The sequence below is a fragment of the Mercenaria mercenaria genome, unplaced genomic scaffold, assembly GCF_021730395.1.
Source record: "Mercenaria mercenaria strain notata unplaced genomic scaffold, MADL_Memer_1 contig_1816, whole genome shotgun sequence".
Lineage (NCBI taxonomy): Eukaryota > Metazoa > Mollusca > Bivalvia > Venerida > Veneridae > Mercenaria > Mercenaria mercenaria.
Genome location: NW_026459824.1, coordinates 24,252 through 49,236, shown reverse-complemented (window position 1 = coordinate 49,236; position 24,985 = coordinate 24,252). Strand labels below are relative to the sequence as shown.

General features: G+C 34.5%; 1 protein-coding gene across 4 annotated transcripts; it reads left to right on the top strand.

Annotated features, from left to right (window-relative positions):
* The first annotated feature begins 5,895 nt into the window (after window positions 1-5,895).
* LOC123544636 (tumor susceptibility gene 101 protein-like) lies at window positions 5,896-12,465 on the top strand. Of its 4 annotated transcripts, none has more exons than XR_008368914.1 (7): window positions 5,896-6,078; window positions 7,285-7,350; window positions 7,865-8,028; window positions 8,499-8,637; window positions 9,473-9,517; window positions 10,241-10,324; window positions 10,513-12,433. XR_008368914.1 is itself a non-coding variant. In XM_053532846.1 (6 exons), exons 1-5 carry the CDS (start codon window positions 6,427-6,429, stop codon window positions 10,274-10,276), a joined length of 429 nt encoding a protein of 142 aa, XP_053388821.1. In that variant the 5' UTR covers window positions 6,094-6,426; the 3' UTR covers window positions 10,277-10,324; window positions 10,513-12,465. The 4 variants fall into 4 exon arrangements, 1 of the variants encoding a protein (XP_053388821.1); XR_008368913.1 differs by lacking the exon at window positions 5,896-6,078 and adding an exon at window positions 6,097-6,544 and having other exon boundaries at window positions 10,513-12,429; XM_053532846.1 differs by lacking the exons at window positions 5,896-6,078; window positions 8,499-8,637 and adding an exon at window positions 6,094-6,544 and having other exon boundaries at window positions 10,513-12,465.
* The last annotated feature ends 12,520 nt before the right edge of the window (window positions 12,466-24,985 follow it).

Here is a 24,985-nt window from a genome sequence, read left to right as displayed (position 1 = left end):
AAGGCTGGATGGGTGGCCTTTAAAGGGTGTCCCGATAGGATAAGTACGGTAATCTGCATTTGTATACCAAAACTATGTTAAAAGTACGTGGTTTTAACATTTGAAAGGCTTTAAAATGTAAATATCATGTGAAATTAACTTTAAAGGCAGTAAATAGTTTTTCGGGGTTACTTTGATTCAGAATGCAAATTTTGGCTGATTTTTGCGTGGAGGGGTGGGCACTTTTGTTGGCTTATTCACCGGCTATCTTGCAAGGTACGGCAACACTTTTTGTTCAGTTGATATCACTATAAGTGTCTTAGGATTCAGGACAGGTTATATTTTATTTTATTTAAACATCTTAAAAACTTAAGGTGGCAGGGGAGCGGTTTCGTAGTTTGGCCCCGGTCGATTTTCTGTATAAACAGGACAGGGTAGATATAAAGGCATATCTATCTTACTGGTTATTTATCATTATTAATTCTTTAATATATCTGGGGAATGAGGAACGGTTAATGATTCTACATGGCGGGTGTTTTAAAATTCCTAGCTCCGTACTTCCGGTTGAGGCTAAACATAAACATCAGAACAAAAAGTCGACCAGACGCTCGGCTGTTATCCATCCACATTTTTTTCAAGTGAAAATTAGGGAAATAAAGTGGTGGTTGGGAGACACATTCCACGCCACCTGGGTATGCATCTGTATTCGCACTATACATATATGCTACGAAATTGGATTTAAAAATACAAAATAGATGAATGGCAGAGTTCAAAGTGAGGCCAGGTTAGGCTAATTTTGGTCTATAAAATTTGGGTTTTTTGGCCAATTTTCACTACATCTGGCATGGAAAGCGACAGGTGCATAGGACCGGAGAGTCGTCTTTATGTAGTCTATAGTATCTGCAATAGTCCATAGTAGTTTCAAAGAAAAATAAGCAAAAACGAGATTTCTATGGATATTTCAACACTGGTACCCACACGTCAATGTGGAATTCGCAAATTTGCACTCCCCTGCCACCTTAGCATTTATCCCAACAATGGCGAGATAATCTTTGTAGCAAGATTCTATGCTTGTCGATTTAAATGTGCCAACATAGGAAATATAAAATCTTCTCTGTTCCTCTTGTATTGTATTTCATAATCACTAAAATTATCGAACTTCCTTTAAAAATAACTTAATTGCCAAGGCAAATTAAAATAAACAACTGAGTTTTCCATATGAAACAATATATTTCTACCAATGCATTCGTTTGGACATAGTTAAATCACCTTTTTATGAAAAATTAAACAAAAATGTAGCAGTATGCACAACGCCCAACTTCATAGTGCTGCCTCACTAGAATATCACTCCGTAAAAACGTGATATGTTAACTCACCCAGTAACATTATACTGACACCGGACTGACAAGTCCTAAGACTACCGTCTTGAGCGCCAAGAGAGGAAGCTTCTAACACCATTTTTACGTCTTTGGTATGACGCGACCGGGCATCGAACCTATAACCGGTTCCGCTGGTGTGTGACTTTCTACGGGTTTTGCAAAATGCTTATTTTTGTAACATAGCATATGTTTCACAAATCTATGTGCAAGGGAAAATCTGATACACATTTTGTCTATTCGTCATTAAAATCGCTGTATGATGTCTTGAATACTTAAGTACCTCAATGCAGATCAAGTATATAAAAAAAACTTTAAAGCGCTTAACAGTTTTGTTCGGATATTTTATTTTCTATTTTTGCGCGGCTTAGATTATCCAAGCCTGCTAAAATTCTCGAGTCATATATAACATCAAAGATCAAGATACTATGATGATAACTAATATCGTATTTCATAAACGAAAGAAACTTACTTATTTGATGAATAGATATGTTCTGTAATTTAAGTAATATTTGTATTTTTCTAAATAGAAAAAATATATGGCACACGATGACCGTTATGTAATATTAGAAATATATTTCATACATTTTCATTCATTAAAACAAGGATGTAAAAAACTCCTTCTTGCCGATGAAAATCAACCAGCATTTATCCCAGTAATGGTGAAACAATCTATGTAGCAAGATTCTGTGCTTGCTGATTTAAATGTGCCAACACAAGAAATCTAAAATCTTCTCTTTTCCTGCCAGTATTGTATTTCATAATCACTAAAATTATCAAACTTCCTTTAAAATATTTGAAAAAATAAATTAATTGCCATGGCAAAATCTTGCCATGGCAAACTCACCATGGTAAAATCTTGCCATGGCAAAGTTGCCATGGCAGAAACTTGCCATGGCAGAACCTTGCCATGGCAAAATTGCCATGGCAGAATCTTGCCATGGCAAAGTTGCCATGGCCAGTTTTTGCCATGGCAAAATAAAAAAAAAATGAGTTATCGATATGAAACAACATATTTCTACCAATACATTCGTTTGGAAATAGTTAAAATAACTTTTTAAGAAAAATGAAAAAAAAATGCCATGGCAATTTTGCCATGGCAAAATCACGAATTTTCTTGCCATGGCAAACTTATTTTGCCATGGCAACACATTTTGCCATGGCAAAAGACCGATTTGCCATGGCAAAACCGCTTTTGCCATGGCAAATGTAATTTTCTCGTACTGATTTACAAAAAACTAGTAATGATATCATATCAAAACATACTAACTTTAAAATAGGTGGGTTAATGTTACAATTTAAGGCAATTTTCATTTTTGTAAAGCGCGTATAAATATGGGCTGAATTTGCCAAATACCGGCGTGGCAAAAAGAAACCGGCGGCTATTTACATTGAACTACGTTTAAACACAAATAGTAGTAGGAAAATGTCTTGATGTTGTTTTCGAGAGAAAAAGAAAAGTTGGATATTCATAAATCTCTCTTAAAATAAAACTTTAAAAGATGTAGTGTAAGTTGGTACCATTTCTTGTCTGCAAAAAAAATGAAAAATGAAGAAAACAAGTAAATGAAGACTCGTATTGGATAACAAGGGAAAGCACCCTCACATTTTGCATAGAAACTTCAAAAGTATTATAAAGTCAGGAATCCGTAGTGTCCGCTAGGTATACCTTATAAAAAGAAATAAGCACATTATAATCTAGAAAATAAAACTGTCTCAGAATTGTTTTCTTGTATTAAGTCAAAATAAAAATAAATCACAAGAACCACAACTCTTCTACAGTACATTTTATTATGTTATATCAGATATATATACCTCCCACTCAAGGCGCGAAATTCCTTGTCTACCAGACTGAAACAGATAATTTGAAAGAGCTCGCAAATCAGTATGATATAAAGATAGACATGTGTTTAGGTACAGGTATTGTGAATAGTCGTCCTTGTATACATATGTATATACAAATGTAGCACGACACACGGGAAACCCTTTGTCCCGTTAAAATAAAGACACTACGGGTATCTTAAATGCATTTGGGTGTGAGACAATCATGAGCATCTCAGAATATGTCCGTCTGTTACCATAAGACCACAATGATTTTTATATACATTTCTGGTGTGTATACAAGTGCATTTTAGGTGGCAGTGGCACAGTTTCTAATTATGGTCCCGGTTGATTTTTTTTTTAATATTTAGGGTAGCTTTTTTCAAAGTGCATTAATATTAATGATATAATTTTTGAAAGATTATTCTAAAAGAAATAAATGTGTACATGCATGTAGCTATTAATCAATAAGTACACAAACGAGTGTATGGCATGTGTTGGACATGCTTAAATTTTGTTGATTTTAAGAGGGGTTAGGGGTAGGCTTTAATGTCCACTCCTTTAAAAGGTGACCACATGGATTAAAATTAATGCTTTCATTTTGAAGATTACCTTAGTGCCATATCACAATGTAGAGCAAAAGGACTGCCTTTTTTGTACTGAAAGCCTATAAACAGTTGTGAACCGTGGATTTGCTTGAAATCTAGCAAAAAACTGCTCCACTGCCACCTTAAGGAAACTTGACGAATAAAAAAGTAAGCCAATTTTCAATTTTATAGGTAAATGTATCACACAAGCTTTAGCCGCTGCAAGAAAACGTGGCTGACAATTTCTAAATGAAAAGGGAGGCAATTATCTTACACGCACATATTCTAGACTTACTTAGAAATACGCGAAAGACATATAACATATGAATTTATTAAAAACCGCACAGATTAGTTTTAATAGCCTTTTTTGGGGGGGGGGGGGGGGGGGGGGGGGTGAACGTGCTCTACAGCTCATTTTTTAAGCAGAACCCTTTCACCGAGTTCAGTCATTCATTGCGTTGTATGCTGAAGCTAGTTCTTGTTTTTGACAGACATACTTAAAGGAATCAATCTTAAATGAATAGGTAACATTCCTCCGTTTAAATCAGAAAAAAATACAATACCATTTTTAAAACATCAGTCAGAAAAGCTTCTATTACTTCTGTTACTTCCTTTTACTGTGATAAATTAAATAACTGAAGTCACAATTGTAAATTTTATATAAAACTAAGCATAATACAATCTACAAATTTTCTTTCTTTTATTACAGTGGAAATAGAACAAATCTGTAAAATAAAACATACTGAACATTTAAAAATGACATAAAAAAAATTACTGAAAGCCTATGGAGAAAATCAGTTGTGAATCGTGGACTTGCTTGAAATCTAGCAAAAACCTGCTCAGCTGCCACCTTATTTAACCTTTTTCAATTTCGATTTGAGACGTAAAAAAATGAAACTGCAACAATGTGTCAAAATTCTTTTGCGTAACTTGTACAATTAACATTCATAATTGTAGTACAGGAAACGTTTATTTGTAGTTGTGGTTAAATTCTAAATTTAAACAAATATCGATTTCAATCAAAGGTTTATCATGAATGTGTTTTGTTTATTTTCATCAGATTCTTATGGTATTTTTAATGATACTTCATATTTCGCTCGTGCCTACGTCACCCGTAAAGTATTTCATTTTCATGTGATGAAATTACAAACATTCATGAGAAAAACTTGAATGTCCTCTATATACCTACTGAAGTAGGAAAGATTCCTCTAAAATATAATATATATCACATTAAAAATGTAAATTATGGTTTGACTCTAAGGAGAAAAGTACATTGCGTACAGTTAGTGTTATATAATACCACTAAAGTTTTTGCAATGAATTTCATTGCTTCATGAAAAATCAATTCCATTCATAGACATGTAGTTCTATGTAGGTCATATCGAACCCCGAGGGAAGATCTGCAGAGTTCAGAGCAGTTAATAATGGAGTGATTTTATGTGCTTTTCATTTAAAAAGACACTAAGTTGCGTTTCGATCTACATTCCGTGTACTTACACGTATCATATATAATATATTATATGTAGATGATCCTGTGAATGTCAATCAAGCGAACTCATAGCTGCTCTTGGACGTGTGTCACGTAAGATGTCCAGATTTGTATTATACGGAAGGGAGGTACAATGTTACAAGGCCTTAGCGTCTGACTACTGATCCTGAGGTTGCGGCTTTGAATCCCGATTAGTGCGGAATTCGACAACATGTTAACCATGTTTATAGCTTTGCCCTGATGATTGGTTTTACATTGGCCTTTGCTGTGAAAAAAGTATTATCTGTTGTTAAGTGTGCTTTAGAACAAAAGTATCGCGCAAGTTTAAGAATATACATTTTCATTATTTTTACGTCTAACTTAATAAATACACATAGCTCGTATTTATTATATGATTAAAAAAGCGCAATATTTTTATAATCAGATATTTGTTGAATAACATATGTATAAAGGTACAGTTGTTTAATCATAAATGATTGAACAGATACTATTTAATGAAATATTTTTGTCGATCCAACAGGTGTTTTTGACACAAAGAATTAATGTTATCGGAATTCCGGTGATTGTGAAATGTTTTGGTATATATATGCACAAGTATATAATTTAAGTTATCTTACTTCAGTCTTGCTGTATACTATAAATAGTTATAAATACAACCGCATAAATTATATAAAAGATAAAAATAGCTCCAAAGAGAAAGTAGAAGTCCAAATATACATATGATAGCGTAAAGAAATATAGTGCATGTTAAGAAGACGTTACATTAGATTTATTTAGAATGGCTGATTACGAACAGGCTTTAACATCTTCTATTCATCAGTTAAAGGTAAGTAGATAAGAAGTAGAAACAACACCATAAAATCATAATATTAGAATAAAAGTAATAAGGGATTGATTTTCTATAAAACGCGTCTAAACTGAAAGTTGAAATAGTTAACATAAAAAATATGGAAGTGTATCTGGTATTTTCAATATTGTATATAAGACAGATAACGAATATTTGTAATACATTTAGTTGCTTCTTTGTCGTTGTAAGTTAGCGCGATCTACGTACAAACTGAAAGTAGTCTTCACTTGAACTGGACATATACGTACAGAAATATTTGATTAACATGGAAATATCTGTCTCCTATACAACATTTGTTTTATTAACAGAACAAAAGAAGCTGTAATCATGTATCTGTGTAAACTCTATAATTTAAGTATGAACATTCAAGCTGATTTGGTGAAATCTGATGTGTTGAATGCATTTAGTGTGTTTGTCGACTTGGAACATACTGAGGAAATATTTGGTAAGTGGGAATCTAATTAGTAAGGTTATACTTAAAGTGGAGAAATAATCACTGGAGTTATATTTACTTTCATGTTGTACATTATGTTAATTTTACCAGATGAAGGGATGACAAGAAACTTTTGAAACAAAGCAGTTGCTACCAACATTATGATAATTTTCTGAGATTATTTGAAGATTACATTTCGTATGAGGCCGTATTTATACATGTACGCTATTTATACATGTACGCACACAAAGGATAACGTAATGTCCCATTCGAGACAATGTAAAAAGTTCATTCCGTTTACATAACAAACTAGTGTATATAATATTTTTCATTTTGCATACTTACCTCTCCATAATTGGCGCTAGAAGTATTTTTGAAACTTGCCTGCGATGTCCTTACTTTGCAGTTCTTCTTACATAATTGATTGCGATTTCATATAATTATTTTACTTATGTTATATCAGAAATGTTCCGATCAGAAATGCCATACGTATTCCTATTAAATTATAAATATATACAGTACAGTTTCAGTATTAGAATCAGGAATAGCGGCTCAGTTGTTGAAGCGTCAATAATCTGCGCATTTGCAAAATCAGGGCGTGGCGGGTGGGATACCGGTGGGATGGGAATGGAGCCTGGCGATGCAAGACCCACAGTTAAGAGTGACAACAATATTGTAAAAAATAAGACGATTCAAAAGCATACAAAATGTATGTATGTCAACTTTTAAATCTGTTTACTTTAACATTACAGTGTATGAAGACGGATATCGGAAGAAACTTCTAAAACTGAAAGGAACTGTACCTGTCCACTTTGCAGGTTAGACAGTTGCAATACTAAACATATCCAAAGCAGAAAGCTTCAAGTTTTTGAGTAGACTGTCTCAAAGTAACGTCATAGCACTATAAATAAAAATAAGTAATTATAAATAATCAAATCCTTCATTTATTTACAGTTTCTAATACTGGCGCTTACAGTTTGACAATGGTCATCGGGCCATTAAAAGTTTTCCACTGTGGCCAAAAAGCACACCCCAGCGACTAACGCTTCAGTTATTATCTTACATTTGAAAACATGACTTTAGATCTTACTTGACGAGACGTCATTATCGTAACTGATATTCATAGTTACAATCTTTGATGAAAAATCCTTAGAAAGTGATGACCGGAATTAGCAAAGGCGCATACGGCATACTGCTATAATAACAGTACATGTACTCACTGTATCTTTTATAGTAGACGTTTCTTATTTCGTTTTACGTTTCTGAATTAATATTTGAGATAATAGACATAACTGAATGAATAAAGAAATGAATTATTCGTCAATTATTCAGGTTCGGAGTACAATGTCCCAATTTCTATATGGCTAAGCAAACGACATCCATTTAGACGACCCATAGTGTATGTAACACCTACCTCTCGGATGCATGTCATGTCTGGTAATTTCGTTGACTTGAATGGGAAAGTTAATATACCATACCTTACTGACTGGAATTACGTAAGTGTTTTTGCATCATAGATTATCTGAGTATGTATGCTATGGTTATATCAATATGACATGATGGATTATACGATACCAGTATCAAAACAAAACTGACAAAAAGCTTTTTAAATGACTAATAGGAAATAAGACGGAAGTATAACACAATAACTGATAACAGTACACGATAACTGATGGCAAAATATTTGGTATGCCACAGAATAAGATCTAGAACGAACTAAATCCTAATTTCAACTTTAAACAAAGACCATGATCCCATATATAATAGCCTGTTTATATTTCTAACATTTCTGTGTGAAATTAAACAAACAAGTTTGTAGCCTCTTCTTAAAAGAATTACCAAATTTAAAATGTGAAATTCATTTTAATAGTAAAAATGTTACTATTAATAGAGTCTATACTTTAATTTTAATTTTGCAATTGTCATAGTTGCATTTGGTTAAAAATTGTTCTATCTACGATTGTAGCCCAGCTCCGATCTGCTGAGTTTGATTCAAATTATGACAACTGTATTCTCGGATTAACTTCCCGTGCGCGGTAAATCTTTATCCAAATCTTGCAATTGTGATATGTCACAGAGTGCACGTGCTGCTTTAAATCCAGAAGGTACCTAATCACTTATTTTTAATGTGTAAATAATTCTGTAAAGACTGAACAGAAATAATTTTACTGTAGAATTATGTTTGTATGCTAATAATTCTGATAAAACACTTGATCATCAGAGTTTCCTTTATCCACTTAAACATTGTATTATGTGTTTCAACTGAAGAAGACACTTATTCAAAAAACGTCATTATAATGGCTTGAGACAAAAAAAGCGGTGTTCACTCAATATGAGACAAACAAATCCGATCCTCTATGTCAGTTAAACGGAAACATATATATTCTAGTGTTCTGAAGTTTATTTAAGAAATAATATATCCCAAACAGTGATTCGTCATTGTTTGGAGTTTAAATGCGAAGGAAATTATAAATTGATACTCATCTCAACGACAAGCAATGATTTATTTATGAGCAAATTACTGTTTGAGATATATGTTTTCGATTCTAGCTCCTTATCAAGGATAATTATGTACGTCTTTGACGACCATTCATTAAATATTTGCCAGTATTTTGTTAGTTTCCTTTCCAGCGCGCCGCTATGCCGTCTACTGCTATGAAGTAATAATTGTGGCGTCAGAAAAATGAATTGTTGAATAATAACACACAGTTTTCAGCCTTCTTTGTTTAATAGGAAAACAAATTGGGTTGTTAGACTAAATAATAACATTCAATCAAGAAAAGTGATTGAATACGATCTTTAATATGTGCAGATAATTCAAAGTAAATGTGTGTAAATTTGTTAGAAGATTGGTTTATCACTTCAGGATATTTAAAACTTACATATCAAAAACAGTCATTTTACTTCTAATTTAGAGATGACTAATATTTTCCACTGTAGGCCCAGAAAGTGAAGGACGTGTGCACAGTGCTGGAACGGAACATGGTAAGATGGTGTCTATGATGTTATTTCATCTTTAAATTACAATTAGTTATTTCTGATATTAGCAGTAGCATAATTATGACATCGTTCTTTTTTATTTTTTCATAAGCTTAAATCGTAAACATTCCCTTCTTTATACATGTACATATGACAATGTCATGATTAAGTGTATATATTACTATAGTTGCATTGTTTCTACAGCTTTATGTTCCGTGTGTTTAAAATTCCCATATGAGGTCACACTGATTTGAGGTCATAACACTCTATTGGTTACAAACAGTTGTTTAAAAGATATATAAATTTAAAACGCATGCAAGATTAAATCGATTAACTGCATACACACATACATAATGTACCGTATAGATAGCTGTTTAGTAATTGCCATTTGGAAATCAATTACATAACTTTCGGCCTTGACACAACTTAAATACACCCATGTATTAACTATAGTTCATACATATTTCAAGTCATAACAATCAGGCAAATATCATTACATGAAACTGTTCCTCGTAAACTATTTCCAGAAAAGTCATCATTGTGATGTTAGCGTTCTTTACGGTATAACTATTTGTATCTTCATCATGCTCATGTAAACGTAAGTTATTTGACCTTATCATTCGTCCTGTAAAAATGGTACAAATTACCTGTAAATGAAGCTCTCCGCATATTATTTCGATTCTTTCAAAGTATGTCACTAATTTCTAATGAAAATATGTTTTTCGCCAGGAAGAAACAGTCCAGGAGTTTCATCTGATGATATAGCTTCGTTTGACCTCGCCGGTGAAGTACATGGTAGATTAAGCTCACGTGGTATGAAATTTTACTTTTGATATACTAGATAATAATATGTCGTACAAAATACCAACCACTTAAGGAAGATCATGTTTATTTATTTCTTTTTGTTTTATGTATTTCGATTCAAACAAAATCAATGTTTTTTTTGTTAATTATGTTCTTTATGTTTTGCTATACAATAGCTCCTGCATTCTTTTTCATAGATCCAAACAGATCCACGCAGAAGATTGATACTTCCTCACGATGATGCCTAGATATTATAGATGAAGCTATTGCTATGAGGCTATTTTCCGACAAAAAACTGCAGCAAGTACCAGATGATTGTAACATAGGACCTAAATTTATAATATGTTTAAAATTCCTGTTGTAATGTACGGACATCAACTAATAATAATGCATTGATTTAAATATTATAAGCATATTGGTAATTGAGAAACAATAAATATGTCCCTTTATTTTATCAGTTAATAAAATATTGGCATGAGCTCGAATGCGTAATAATTAAATCACGAATGCGTAGCACGAGTGAAGTCATTATTTACATTCAAGCGTTTGATACAATTGTTCATGGACAATCGGAGTGGTATAAATCTTATTTATCAGGTTATAATAGGTTACAAATGTTAATAATACATTGTTTGCATTCCATGTGGCGTTCTTCAGGGAAGAATACTAGAACCTAGCTACATGCGTGTTATGTTGATGTATGAGTATAATTATGTATAATTCTAACATGACTTGATTTGATTTCCAGTTAAACAAAGAAGGATATCAAGCTCTGCATATTCTGCGATAAACAACGGTTGACGCGCGTACCGGTAAGAGTGCAGTATGACGTCAATTATGACGTCAAATTGCCGCATAACGTCCGATACATTACTCCTCGGGTAAATGAAATCCAGCATACAATCTAATAAATATGTCAATGAGCATGTCAGAATGAAAACAATCAAGGCCTTCTTGTGATTTATCGTCTAATTTACCAAAGTTCATCGTTCAGATGCTTCGGTATTCAGATGCCCTCGTGGTTCAATTCCTACGCATCTGAACTCTGACCCGTGGTAAATCAGACGATAAACCACTCGAATGCTTTGATTATTTGTTAAGTGAAAACTGTTTCTCAGTTTCATATGCAGATCATAATTATGCATGCCATTATGCTGTCTTTTTTCTCATGAAACGATCCTAAAACCATTATCAATGTTCTTGAATATGAATTTGTAAGTTGTTATATAGGTAATGGGTTGTCGAAAATAAATCTTTACCTCTTTGTTAAACTGAATGTATTTTGTTTTATTCTATGAGGAAAATAATAAATTTCCATGTTGCAACTTTATTGTACACCGTTATGAACACACCATAATTATATTATCAAAATTATGTTAAATCTATTGGAAGTGTATTGGATAATGATCTGTCTGCTACGTCTATATTTTGATAACATTATCTAAAAGGTTAATGCTAGGCTGAAGGTTTTGTACAGGGAACATATTTTAATATAAACTTAACAGAAATGCTTTATCACTTTTATGGCAAAAACATTGTGACTAAGTATCCAAGTCCTGGTAAAACGATCTCTGAAAACAACAAACGAACAAATATATTATGGGGTACTAGAACCTGTTATGGGGTACTAGAACCTGATTTATGAAATGCAGATGCGACAGAATTATACCAAGATGGCGCAACTGAACGACATACAATGCTTTTATTCAAGAACAAATCACTGTTTGCGATATATCATTTCAATTGTGACACATACTGCCAATGATTATGTACATCTTGAAGATATCAACCAATATTATAGTTTGGATTATACTTTCCTTAATTAATATGTCAGTTTTTCATCAGTTTCTTAAGTATTTTAACATTGTTCTGTGATGTGTGTGCCATTAATTATTTCCTTTTGTGATATTTTTCTTCCATCTTAGTGTGAATCTAACGTAACTCTCATGGGATTACAATATAAACCAGTGAGAATTATCTTTCTTTGTTTAAATCTAAATAGAAAACTTTACAGAGTACGCAAAACTTAATGGAATATCATGTCTTCTGAATTTCTCGTAATAGTAAATTGCATCATAGGATTTTTACAGAATTTAGATTTTTACAGAATTTTAGAACAGAAGTTCTATTTTTGACAAAACCTCTTGAAACTGCGTTTCCAAAAATGAAGGGAGTGAAAGTTGTTTTTGTTGTTGTTTTTTTTCGCTCTTAATTTTTGTGTACGGTGCTGTCATGTTTTGTATTTAGTTGATGATGGGTTGTCTCACTCGTTTTCTGTTCTATACGAAGTAACAACGGCTATTCAAATTTTTGTTGGTAATGTTAAATATACGTGATACCAATCCTCCATGATGACTAAGACACGGAACTTACTAACTGCTTTGCAAATTGTCCTCGGAAACTTTTATTGCTGACAAACAGCTGTTTGAGTATTATTATCAAGACAATATTTAAAATTAAAAACTTACATAAACATAAGCGTTCCATGTATATTTTTACGTACTTATAAAAACAACAAATAAATGGGCATCGTCTTAAAGTTGTCAGTGGCAAAGAATAGCACCTTGCAGTTAAGACCGATTAATTGTGCACAAATCTCTCTCTTCATCATTTGCCATTTTAAGAAAATTGCCGAGCTTACTTTGTTTTTCTCAAAATAATTGCAAACTACGAAAATTGCCCTTTTTTAAATGCTTATGCATTTATAAAACAACCAAATGAATAAAGGGTCTGGAATCCAAATTTTGGCTGAAAATGTCCTTTCTTTTAAATTAAATATTAGGTCATATTATGAATATTAGAAATTAGCTTTACATTCTAAACCATTTTTGAAAAATTCTAATGAAGTACTGGCCAGGTGGGAAAAGAACTGACCAGCAGTAATTTCCTTACCTCAGAAGAAGTTGAAACAGGAAAAAGACCATCAATTAAAAAATATAACAGAAATTGAAATAAGTTCATTTAAAAACATTGAAAACAAAGAATTGAATAGTCAGATTTTTACCCTCCATAAGAATGATCAAGAGTAACCAGTTACAATGGGCGGGGGGATTGACCAGGGTGGGGTGAAGAACTGACCAGTCAGTCAGGGGAAAAACTGATAGGGAAAATAACTGACCGTTATACACCGGGTCGCCTCGGCAAAGAAAGCTTTTCATCTTGACCAATACACCACAGAGAAAAATTCATACATAACGAGCCTTCTTCAATCATATAGATATCATTCATTATTGACGAACGATCTGGATATGAATATTTGTACAACAACTGCTTCGTATTTCTTACCTTAAGGTAAGAACACATTTACTTCCATTTGTGTTGTTCTGATTATTTTAATCAGAACAACATCAACGGAAGTAAATATATACTGTAGGAATTAACAGTATATTAACACCTATATCGAATGAATGCGTAATTTAGATACATACTTCTGTTGCCGCTTAGGTGCCTCACAAAAAAGATTTAAAGGCGAAACTTGCATTCCTACATATTTTAATTATAAGATGGGAAACCCAACAACAAAACTAGATTTTAAATCGAAAGTAGAACTTCGCTACACAGCAAACGTCATTACAACATGTCTACATATGATGTATTTCTCAATACGTCACTATCAAAGGTAAATTAAAACTAAATTAATAAATATTTTATCTTGTGCAACTATAATAGTTTATTCTAGGATGAAATTTCAAAAACAACAACATACCGATTTTTCAATCCTTTACTTATTATAAATTTGTAAAAGTTTTCACAAAGCTTCAAATAATTAGCATCTTAGATACATAATATATTGTTTTCAATTTTTTATAAAGATTAAAGAGATATGGAGCATACTTGGTCATGTCAGCTTTTGCTAGAGCCGTAAAGTCTCGCGCTGGGAAGCGACCGAGGGCATATTTTTAAAACTTATTTTCCTAACCTTATTGCGCTGTAAACAAATATCAAGTATACCAAGGTACCCCTTTAGTACCTTTAAACCAATGGCACTCCTAAGTACCATAATGTATCCAAATAAACCATATACGGTTACCAGGTACCCTATCTGTACCTACTAATAGTACCCTTGTACAATATTAAACCATAAACCATATACGGTTACCAAGTACCCTATTTGTACCAAATATTAGTACACCCTTGTACCATATTAAACCGGTAAACCATATAACCCGGTACCTTATTTGTACCAAATAATTGTACACCGTTGTACCATGTTAAACCGATAAGCCAAATCGCCAGGTACCCTATTTGTACCAAATATAATAGTACACCATTGTACCATATTAAACCGGTAAATCGTATAGCCAGGTACCCTATTTGTACCAAATAATGGGACACCGTTGTACCATATTAAACCGATAAACCAAATATCCAGGTACCCTATTTGTACCAATAACCATTAGCGCAACAATGCTTACATTCGAGAAAACAAACCTATGCAAAAGAGGGAGTCATTGTAAGAACGCCTAGCCCTTTTCGCTCTCTGGCAAGTTCCTACAAGCTCACAAAAAAACTGTAGTCACAACGACTGTAATTTAGACCACATGGGCTTTCAGCCTCCTAAGATAACTACTGTGGTAGGCCGAGACACCCACGGGGATGCAAAAAGATTGTTATTAAATTAGCGATAGATATAATATGCCCCCGATCGCGTCCCAGCGAAAGAATTTTCCGCTGACATAACAATAATAATAATTATGTAACAGAATATATGTAATGAAAAGTACAAATTCACTAATATATAAAACATAGTAATAAAACACAAGTTCGAACCATATGATCATGTCTTTTCCTTTCAAGGGAACTTTCAATATAAACATTGTCATTTATGAGTTCCGGTTGTTTTATATTTACAAACAAACTCACACAGAAGATGTACAGAACCACTTTGGATTTCAGCCTCCACAGATAACTACTGTAGTAGGCCTACCATGGTGATATTAGAAACTGTCCTTGTAGCTCAAAAGACTTTAATTAACACTGAAGATCGCGAATTACGACTTATATATATTAGCACATGCACGTCTGAGACAGTTTCGATGACGATTTCTAAAAGTACAGAATTTTCAAAATAGCCATTATTGCTTATAAAGTCTGACTGTACTTTCTTTACGTACAAACTCACGAACCACGTTGGCTTTCAGCCTCCACAGATAACTACTGTAGTAAGCCTAAATACCATGATGATATGAGAAACTGTCATATTAACTTAAATGACCTATCAACACTGAAAATTGCGAATTATGAATTTTAAAATGTTAGCAAATGCACGCCTGAGACACAGATCCGATGATGATATCAAACGTATATAAACCCATCCTGGAGATATCTGCAGATAACAAACTTTGAACAGTTTATCTGGTTAAACTTCTTAGTACTGGAAAAAGCCATATCACTTTACGTTATACGGGTGGCTCACTCTTTCAGACAATGCTTCCGTGATTGTGTATATTTGTAGCTTGATTTCAGCATCAGCATTGCTCTAGTCCATTCGTTACCACCAGTATATACCAGTTGTGCCTCAGGTCGGTGAACAAACACATTGCAGACTGAAAATACAGAGTAAACTGGGCGGCAGACAGTGAAGTTTCATAGAATAAATGAAAGTTGCATTAAGAAAATAAGCAATAAGTCTTCATAAATCAGACCAGGCTTAAATCATACAAGGGAGCGGTGGGTGGGGTTTTTAAATGTTGTACGACGCTGAATTTGCGGACTGAAAGATAGAACGTGGCGGTCACGTGACTTTCGCTGGGAAGCGACCGAGGGCATATTTTTAAACTTATTTTCCTAACCTTATTGCGCTGTAAACAAATATCCAGTATACCAAGGTACCCCTTTAGTACCTTTAAACCAATGGCACTCCTTAGTACCATAATGTATCCAAATAAACCATATACGGTTACCAGGTACCCTATCTGTACCTACTAATAGTACCCTTGTACCATATTAAACCATAAACCATATACGGTTACCAAGTACCCTATTTGTACCAAATATTAGTACACCCTTGTACCATATTAAACCGGTAAACCATATAACCCGGTACCTTATTTGTACCAAATAATTGTACACCGTTGTACCATGTTAAACCGATAAGCCAAATCGCCAGGTACCCTATTTGTTCCAAATATAATAGTACACCATTGTACCATATTAAACCGGTAAATCGTATAGCCAGATACCCTATTTGTACCAAATAATGGGACACCGTTGTACCATATTAAACCGATAAACCAAATATCCAGGTACCCTATTTGTACCAATAACCATTAGCGCAACAATGCTTACATTCGAGAAAACAAACCTATGCAAAAGAGGGAGTCATTGTAAGAACGCCTAGCCCTTTTCGCTCTCTGGCAAGTTCCTACAAGCTCACAAAAAACTGTAGTCACAACGACTGTAATTTAGACCACATGGGCTTTCAGCCTCCTAAGATAACTACTGTGATAGGCCGAGACACCCACGGGGATGCAAAAAGATTGTTATTAAATTAGCGATAGATATAATATGCCCCCGATCGCGTCCCAGCGAAAGAATTTTCCGCCACGAAATAAACCTTTATTTTCCCCAAAATTCTTACGCGTTGTGTGTCTCAAGACATTCCTGAAGAGCCTAGCCCTACGTCAGACAAATGAATACCACATTTTTGGCAAATTATATAATGTTCTGAATGATTCTAGCGAATTTACATCCGTATTATAGGTAGACGCTGTATTATTTGCTATTCCTGCTCGAACCAAGTGCTTACATCTGCTTTGAAGATATCCCAAAGATAGTCTGGTATTGGTGTCGGAGACGAATCGGCCTCTGGTGCTAACGTTTTGAACCGGGTGAGCTGAAAACGAGATAATGCGTCGCTTATTTCATTTTTTGCCCCGGCTATATGAGAAGCTCTCAACAAACAATTAAAGCGCAGACACTGTAATGTAAGTACCCTAATTAATGTCATAACCTGTGAGGACTTGGAAGACATCGTGTTCAATATATGTACTACGGCCTGGTTATCACAGTGAAACCGTATCTTCTTATTTCGTAGCTGCTCGCCCCAAATACAAATAGCTGTAACAATTGGGAAACGCTCTAATACGGTCCCTTGTTAAACCATTACTATGCCATGCAACAGGCCATCTTGCGTGACACCAATGTCCCTTAAACCAGATATACCAAAACCAATGCCCCCAGAGCTGTCTGTGTACAACTGTTCGTCATCGTTGGATAACCAAAACCGATCATGAAAGACTGAAATTCCGTTACAGTTTCTAAAAAATCTAAGCCACATTTCCAGATCTAATTTTATTCCCTTGTTCAGTCGGACATGATGGAATGGGCGCTTAACGCCACAAGTTGAATTAATAAGACGTCGGCAAAATGGTCTTCCAACAACTATCGCGCGACAGCAAAAATTTAATGATCCTATAAGCGACTGCATTTCTCTAAGAGTAACGGAATTCTTTGACAAAATGAATTCAATTTTTTGAATGACTTCATCAATTTTTACGATCGGTATTCGGATCTCCATTTTATCCGAATCAAGTTCTAAGCCCAAGAAAACAATGACCTTTAAGGGACCTTCCGTTTTTTCGTCTGCCAATGGAACGCCTAGCTCTTTCATGATTGTTTCGAATAATAGCATTAGGCTTTTACAAGACACGTACCCTTTCTCCCCGCCAAGGAAGTCATCAAGGTAATGTATAAGACGTCCTGAATTCATTTTTGATTTAATGCAAAATTCTAGAAATGTAGAAAATTTCTCAAACAAACTAGGCGAAATGCTACAGCCAAATAGTAAACACTTATCAAAATAATTTTTTTCCATGCAAGGAAATCCTAAAAGTTCGAAATCGTCGGGATGAGTCGGAAGTAATCGAAATGCCCTTTTTATGTCCATTTTAAATAAATAACAGTTTCTACCCAGGTCTTGTATAATACGAATCGCTTCATCGAATTCTGTGTATTTAACCGAGCATATTTTCGGATCTATAAATTCATCGATTGATAATCCCTCAGGATATGACAGGTGATGTATAAGCCTGTATTCGCCCGGACTTTTCTTTGGAACCAAGCCAATTGGTGAAATCTGCATGTTTCTAAATGGGCTAACGGTAAATGGACCTGCAACTCGGCCTAAGTCTACCTCTTTTTGTATTTTTTGTTGTGCTAATTCAGGCTGTTGTTTTACGGACTTCAGGTTTTTTGATACACGAGCTTGACGCGGGCCCGAATAGTTCAATCTGAAACCGTGCTTAAAACCGTTTAATAAAATATTTGCATCATGCGACTTGTACTTACTAAGCCAAATTTGTAAAGATTGGATATTTATAGGTGAATGTGCTACTTTAAAATGGACATCATGGCAAGGTAAATTATTACTTTCTGTTTGAACCCCTTGAGCCCCGATACTGGTTGAATCCACGACCACGCCAGGATCCACGCCCTCGAAAAAAGTTTTTTCGGCCGATTTGTTGAAATTACCCCCTGTGTTTTCTGGCAATGAGAACGTCTCTCCATTGTTATGTTTTGTACCGGTAAAACAATTCATCAAGCTATGTGAACTGCCACAATGATAACACGCGTGCCGAAACTTGCAGTATGACCAGTTACACGTGCCTTTATTAAAAGGAATACATATGTCTGCTGGCTTTTGCTTTATCTGGCTTTGCCTTGTAGGCTCGTATATGGACGGCATTAACCGCGACCATAATTCATGATTAATGATAGCCCATGACGAAGGCATGCTAGCTTGACGCAGACGAAATTGCTCGTCATACGTTTTCCAAAATTTTCCCCCATGACGAGATGCGCATTCCCGTATTACATAGAAATACTGAAGGAGTTCGTGAACTTTGTTTGGGTATGCCGTTAGATAGACAGACATAAACATGATAAAAGCATCGGACCAGCGTTCAATATTTCCGATGTCATCTTTACACCATTTAGGCCGACAAGTAATTGTACCATCATGAGAAAACTGCAAAGTACTTCCCGAAGCAAAATCTGAAAGTTCCACCGCACCCTTAAGAAGTAATGCCATATTGATATATTCACCCCCGCATATTTTCTGTTTTATGCTTGAGGGAACATGAATAGCGATATCATCTTGCGCTAAGCGTGTCATGTCATAATTTTGAGGAAACGAATTTGCATAGTTCAATGAATTGTTAAAATGCACTAACGGTTCGTTACTACCCAACATTGTATAATTGTCGGTAGCGTTAGCATAACAATTTGAGCCATCATTTTGGTTTACAACGTCCGCGTTTTGCGCGGTCACTATCGGACATTCATCTTGAATGTTGTTTTGTTCTGAGTCAGGATTATTACTACTTGAAAATAAATTATTAGACTCAAAATCGTTATTGAAAATTTGAGTTTCTCTACTTTGAATGCCATGTACAACCTCAGAATCTCGAATTATCTGTTCAAAATCAATAATTGATGTAGTTTGCCTACCTCTGTCCGGACCTGTGCCGTCGTCAATTTCCGGCCTTGCTCGTTTAGCCTCGGCTGCCCTTGTTGTAGGGCCACGTTTATCCGTGTCCCTTCTCTTCACGCCCCTTCCACGACCTGGCATGCTAAAATTGCTAACTTAATTTACTCTGAGTTTTTAAATGTTGTACGACGCTGAATTTGCGATCTGAAAGATAGAACGTGGCGGTCATGTGACTTTTATACTCGGCGAAGTTACGAACGATCTCGCAAGAATTACCATGGTTACACTACGCGGCGTCTTGCAACGCTAAGTTCCGGTAGATATCTAACCCAAGATAAGCGAGAAATTTACACCAGAATAAACTAGATTAATATCTAAAATTAATCTCTCTTATTATACTAAAGTTTTATATATCAACATATAAGTTAATATATAAAGCAAAAGTGGAAACCTGTTTTGATACATGTTTAAACCATAAGAAATTGTTTGATTTTCGGGTATATAATGTTAGTATTGGAAGGAGTTTAATAAGACATAGACTGGACGCGGAAGAGAAAGAGCTAAAAGAACTGTAGATGACGTAACCCAAAACGAAACTAAATATAGTTGTATCTTAAATTGATTCAATTGAACTGAGTTAAGATTAGATAATAAATGTGAAGGTTTGGTCGATTAGTCATTCTACTTATACGATACAGGCGTTAACTCGTAAGATGAAAAGTAAACAAATGAAAATACAGTAGATGATGTAAACAAAGAAGATATTAAATAAACTTGTCAGTTATAATTAGAAATCTGACTTTTGGTTAGTTAAAGTTTTTGTCGATACACTGAAAACGAAACTAACTTTTCGTCAATTCATTCGTTTAAATATATCCCGTAGCATGATATATCAAAACAGGTTCGTTCAAATTTTACAGCATACGATATTGAATGGCTACTTAACCCAGTGGTCGTTTAAGTCCGACTGAGGTCACGACCACATCTTCGTGTTTGTCATAAGTAATAGCGTTTCAGAAAACCTGACTTAGGAGTGTTTAAAGACGCGTTAAGTTAGATCACAAGCTAGCTAAAGTATATGTTACTATTACAAATGTAAAAATGGCCTGTCAATAGTTTCTGCTTTATGACCGGTGCATATTCAACACATGTTCACTGGGTTAAAAAAGTCAACATTAGAACAGTGAAGATTAATTTTAATGTCATTTAGCATTTATTGAATAGTTTGCCAGTCAATAGTCAAAGCAGTTGTTTTAACACTGACCGGCACGCCATTCAGTAAGTGTATTTATAAACCAGCTGTCAAAGTAACGCTATGAACTCGTTTATAGTTTGATCACAGGATTGTTTTGCTTTTTAAAAGTAATTTCTTTTACTGTATTCAGTACGCTAATCCAGACCTTGCGAAAAGAGATGTTCTGTGTGTCTTCACAACATTTAGTGATCTGCGACCAAAGTTAGACACATTTGGTAAGTGATCAATGCTAAAACTTATTTTTTTGCATGGTCATCTTTTTACAATTTAGTTGAATTAATTAGACAGATATGATATGACAGACGGTTTTAGTTCAATTATAGATCGGCAAGATCTTTCTTGTGTATTTCAGTCTTCAACGATGGGTTTAGAAAGAAACTACTTCAGTTGGACGGAACAATACCAGTACTTTACAACGGTATACTGATCAAACATTAGATTTCTTTTACAACACCTGTCAACTCACCACAGCTTTAGTTATGGTTGTATGTACAAGTATATCTTTGTAAAATAGCACTATGAACTTACGTCTTTGTCTTCCGTTTTAATTGGTAGTTTATAAGCTCGGTGAACTTCGTCAGTGACTTAAAGGACCATAATAGATTTTTTTACAATGTTGCAGCTAAACTTTTGTTGTGAACATCAAATGTATTCAGATCTTTTGATGACCGTTTTCCAAAATTATGCCAACTGTTTGACATTCTTGACTAATATTGAAGAAAGCATAATTGAATCCATTGTCTTGATTACCAGCCAGTTCATACGCAATATTGACAGTAATGCTTAGTTATTTTTTAACTTGGGAACATACGCTCCTTTTCATGGAATTACACCTAGTGTATCATTGAAGGTTCCATGTGCACCGGCGTATGAACACATCTACAGATGTCTCTACACTGTTTTTGTACATGTAGCATGTGTAAATGTTGAGTTCCGCTCAACCTGGGGCTAGAGGGCGTGGACGGTAGCATGCATTTCCACTACCGTCCATGAACAAGCTCAATTGAACCGAGCCTGCAACATTTTCGTTTTTGTCCTGGAGTCTTCACTTTTTCCTAGACTATTATGTTAACTTGTCCTTACGCATAGTATTACTCTTTATCTAGACAGTAGTGCTTTATTTACAAATGTATTTTTCGCGTTATGGGACTGTAACATGCCCTTTATTACTTTAACATTAAAAGCAAGTAAGGGTAAGCTAGAATATAGCAAACACCTTACCACAATCTAACATAAAACTAACAAACGCAAGTTTTATTACAGATGCTATATTGAGAACAGTTATGTACCAGATTATACCAGTAGTTAACTGTTAGACTTAGTAGTGTTTTTAAATAGTTGCTTATAGTACGATAAAAATATTTCCCGAACATCCGTGGCCGATGGTTCTGAAATTAAGCAGAAAATAAATGAAAGTATTTATTATGTATTTCAACCTTTTAGGCGCGACGTACAATATACCGGTATCAATATGGCTAATGAATAAGCATCCATACCATCCACCAATAGTGTATGTGAAACCAACATCAACGATGCAGATTAGGTCTGGCCGATATGTTGACATGCATGGAAAAATAGACCTGCCATACCTTAGAGAGTGGAAACATGTAAGACACCTTTGTAGATTTTAAGCCTTTTCTTTCAAGCACAGGTTTGTTCATGATAGTTACTTCAAATACACGTTTATTCTTAATAATTTCTTCAAACAGAACTTAATAGTTACTTAAAAACATGAAAAGATTTCTAGTTAAAAGTCTTTACTTATTTGATAATTTGATAATGCTACGTATGTAATGTGATTGTACAACAATTTTGCTTCATGTAAATCTATAATATAATTATACGGGCTCTCGATTTGAGCAGGTGAATGTAATAACTTCAGTCACCGTAATAGTACAATAAGTGTTCAACATCTTACATATTCGATCAATTAATATCTTTCTTACAAATCCCACTAGTTTGATCCATGGATAGAGAACAAGACTTAGAATGGTAGGACGACTGCTCAAATGTCGAGCAATCCTTTTTAACGATGAGGTGAGATGAAAAGTAAGGACATAGAACATAGTTACATTATGTTGCAACACGTCATTTAGTCAGTTTGGGAAGGTTTACTGAGAAACTCAAATAACAGAAAAACGACGTTATACATCAACAAAAAGTATTATTTTATTTTGTTTAACAACCAATATTGCCCTAATATTTAGCTGCACAAATGACGATGCAGAAAAACTAGAATGTGTCTGTAGGACGCAAGGTGTGTACCCTGACTAGTACATTTGTCAAAATAAGGGGAAATAATTCAAATGTTTGCAGTCTTAAAGGGGTATAGCCTCAACAAAAAATTTATGAAAAGGATTCATTATTCTAGGCCATAAACTTTTTGAGCAATAAGCATCACAAATAAAAAATCCACTATTTTGGCTATTTCAAGGGCTATAACTCTGTAATAAGCTCTAAGATTCTCAAAAAGAATGCCAAGTGTGCAAGGTCACGTCGTGATAAAGACTCAAGCAAGGATTCATAAATTAACATCAAATACTTTTTGAGCTAGGCACATAATTAGGTGAAAATGTGCAATTTCTTACCAATTTAGGGGCCGTAACTTTGAAAAAAGGGGGTGGAGCAAGCCAAAAAATAAGAAGTGTGCAAGTTTATATCAGGATAAGGACTCATGCAAGTTTTCATTAATTTATAAGTAATACTTCTTGAGTTAGGCGCGTCACAAGGTGAAAATGTGCATTTTTGACTAATTCAGGGGTCATAACTGTGGAAGTAGGGGCGGATCCAGATTGAAAATAGGAGGTGCGTAAGTTCATTTCAAGATAAAGACTCATGCAAGGTTTCATGAATCTATATCAAATATTTTTGAGCTAGGCGTGTCACAAGGTAAAAAAAGTACATTTTTGACTATTTCGGGGGTCATAACTCTATAGAGGGCGGAGCAAGACGAAAAATAGGAGGTGCGCAAGTTCATATCATGATAATGAGCTAGGCGCATCACGAACTTCGGACGGACGGACGGACCAACATTAAAGGTTTAAGTGCTATATGGACTAGGGGCTTTTAAAACGTCCATGATAAAGTGCTACAGTATTATGTACCAACATTTCATTTATGGGCTAAAATGTCTATTATGAGGAGCTAGTTTTCAGAACCACACCCAAACTTAACCAAAATTCTATTGATGGGCTAAAATGTCTATAAAAAGCTAGTTTGCAAAAGATTTGGCAAAACAAAAACTGAAAAAAAATCATAATTTCTCACAGTTTTGGCACTCACAAAGCTAACCTGCGTTTTTGTGAGTACTATCAGTAATGTGTTCCCACTTTGGTGTGAAAAGATATATTGCTTTATTCAAATAAGTTAATTCATAAAAAAATATAGTTAAAATCAACAAGAGCAACGTCCACGGGTACTGGACGCTCAACTTCCTTGAACTTGATAGTAAACTGAGAATTTGTTACGTTTAAAATGGGCAATAACTCCACAAAAATCATTGACAGAGTTACCTCCTCTTGTCTATAGAATGGGGTCATCACTGTGATCAACTATATTGAGATTGAGACATTATTCCTTGGAATAATGACAGAGAAAAGATTGATAGATATAGTCCATAAAGATATTGGCTTTGTTTTGCAATATGTTCAAAGAGATGTTGTTATAAACTTTATAACTGCCGAAATCGCCGTTAAGTTTAACGTTTAACTTCGCCGTTTTCCCTTAGAATAGAATTGTTTTCGGTATTTTAAATCGGCTTTGGAAACTTTCTTTATTACGTGATAAGGCTAGTGAGGTGAGGTGACTTTACTGGTTATTTGTATTTATAGACCGAAATGGTGAGAATACCAACCCAACTAAAGTTTTCAAATCAATATCGATCCTGCGCTGAACATAGCATCCAGCGCCGAACATATCCTGTTACCTAGTGTGATATACGACGTGCGAGATTTGGACAGCAACACGCGGCGATACGACAAAACGC

What these genes read in the sequence shown, in the direction of transcription:
- LOC123544636 (XM_053532846.1), top strand. Translation starts at nt 6,427, where the DNA reads ATGTATCTGTGTAAACTCTATAATTTAAGTATGAACATTCAAGCTGAT. An exon ending in ACATACTGAGGAAATATTTG is followed by an intron (nt 6,545 to 7,284) that starts GTAAGTGGGAAT and finishes TTAACATTACAG; the next exon opens with TGTATGAAGACGGATATCGG. An exon ending in ACCTTACTGACTGGAATTAC is followed by an intron (nt 8,029 to 9,472) that starts GTAAGTGTTTTT and finishes TTTCCACTGTAG; the next exon opens with GCCCAGAAAGTGAAGGACGT.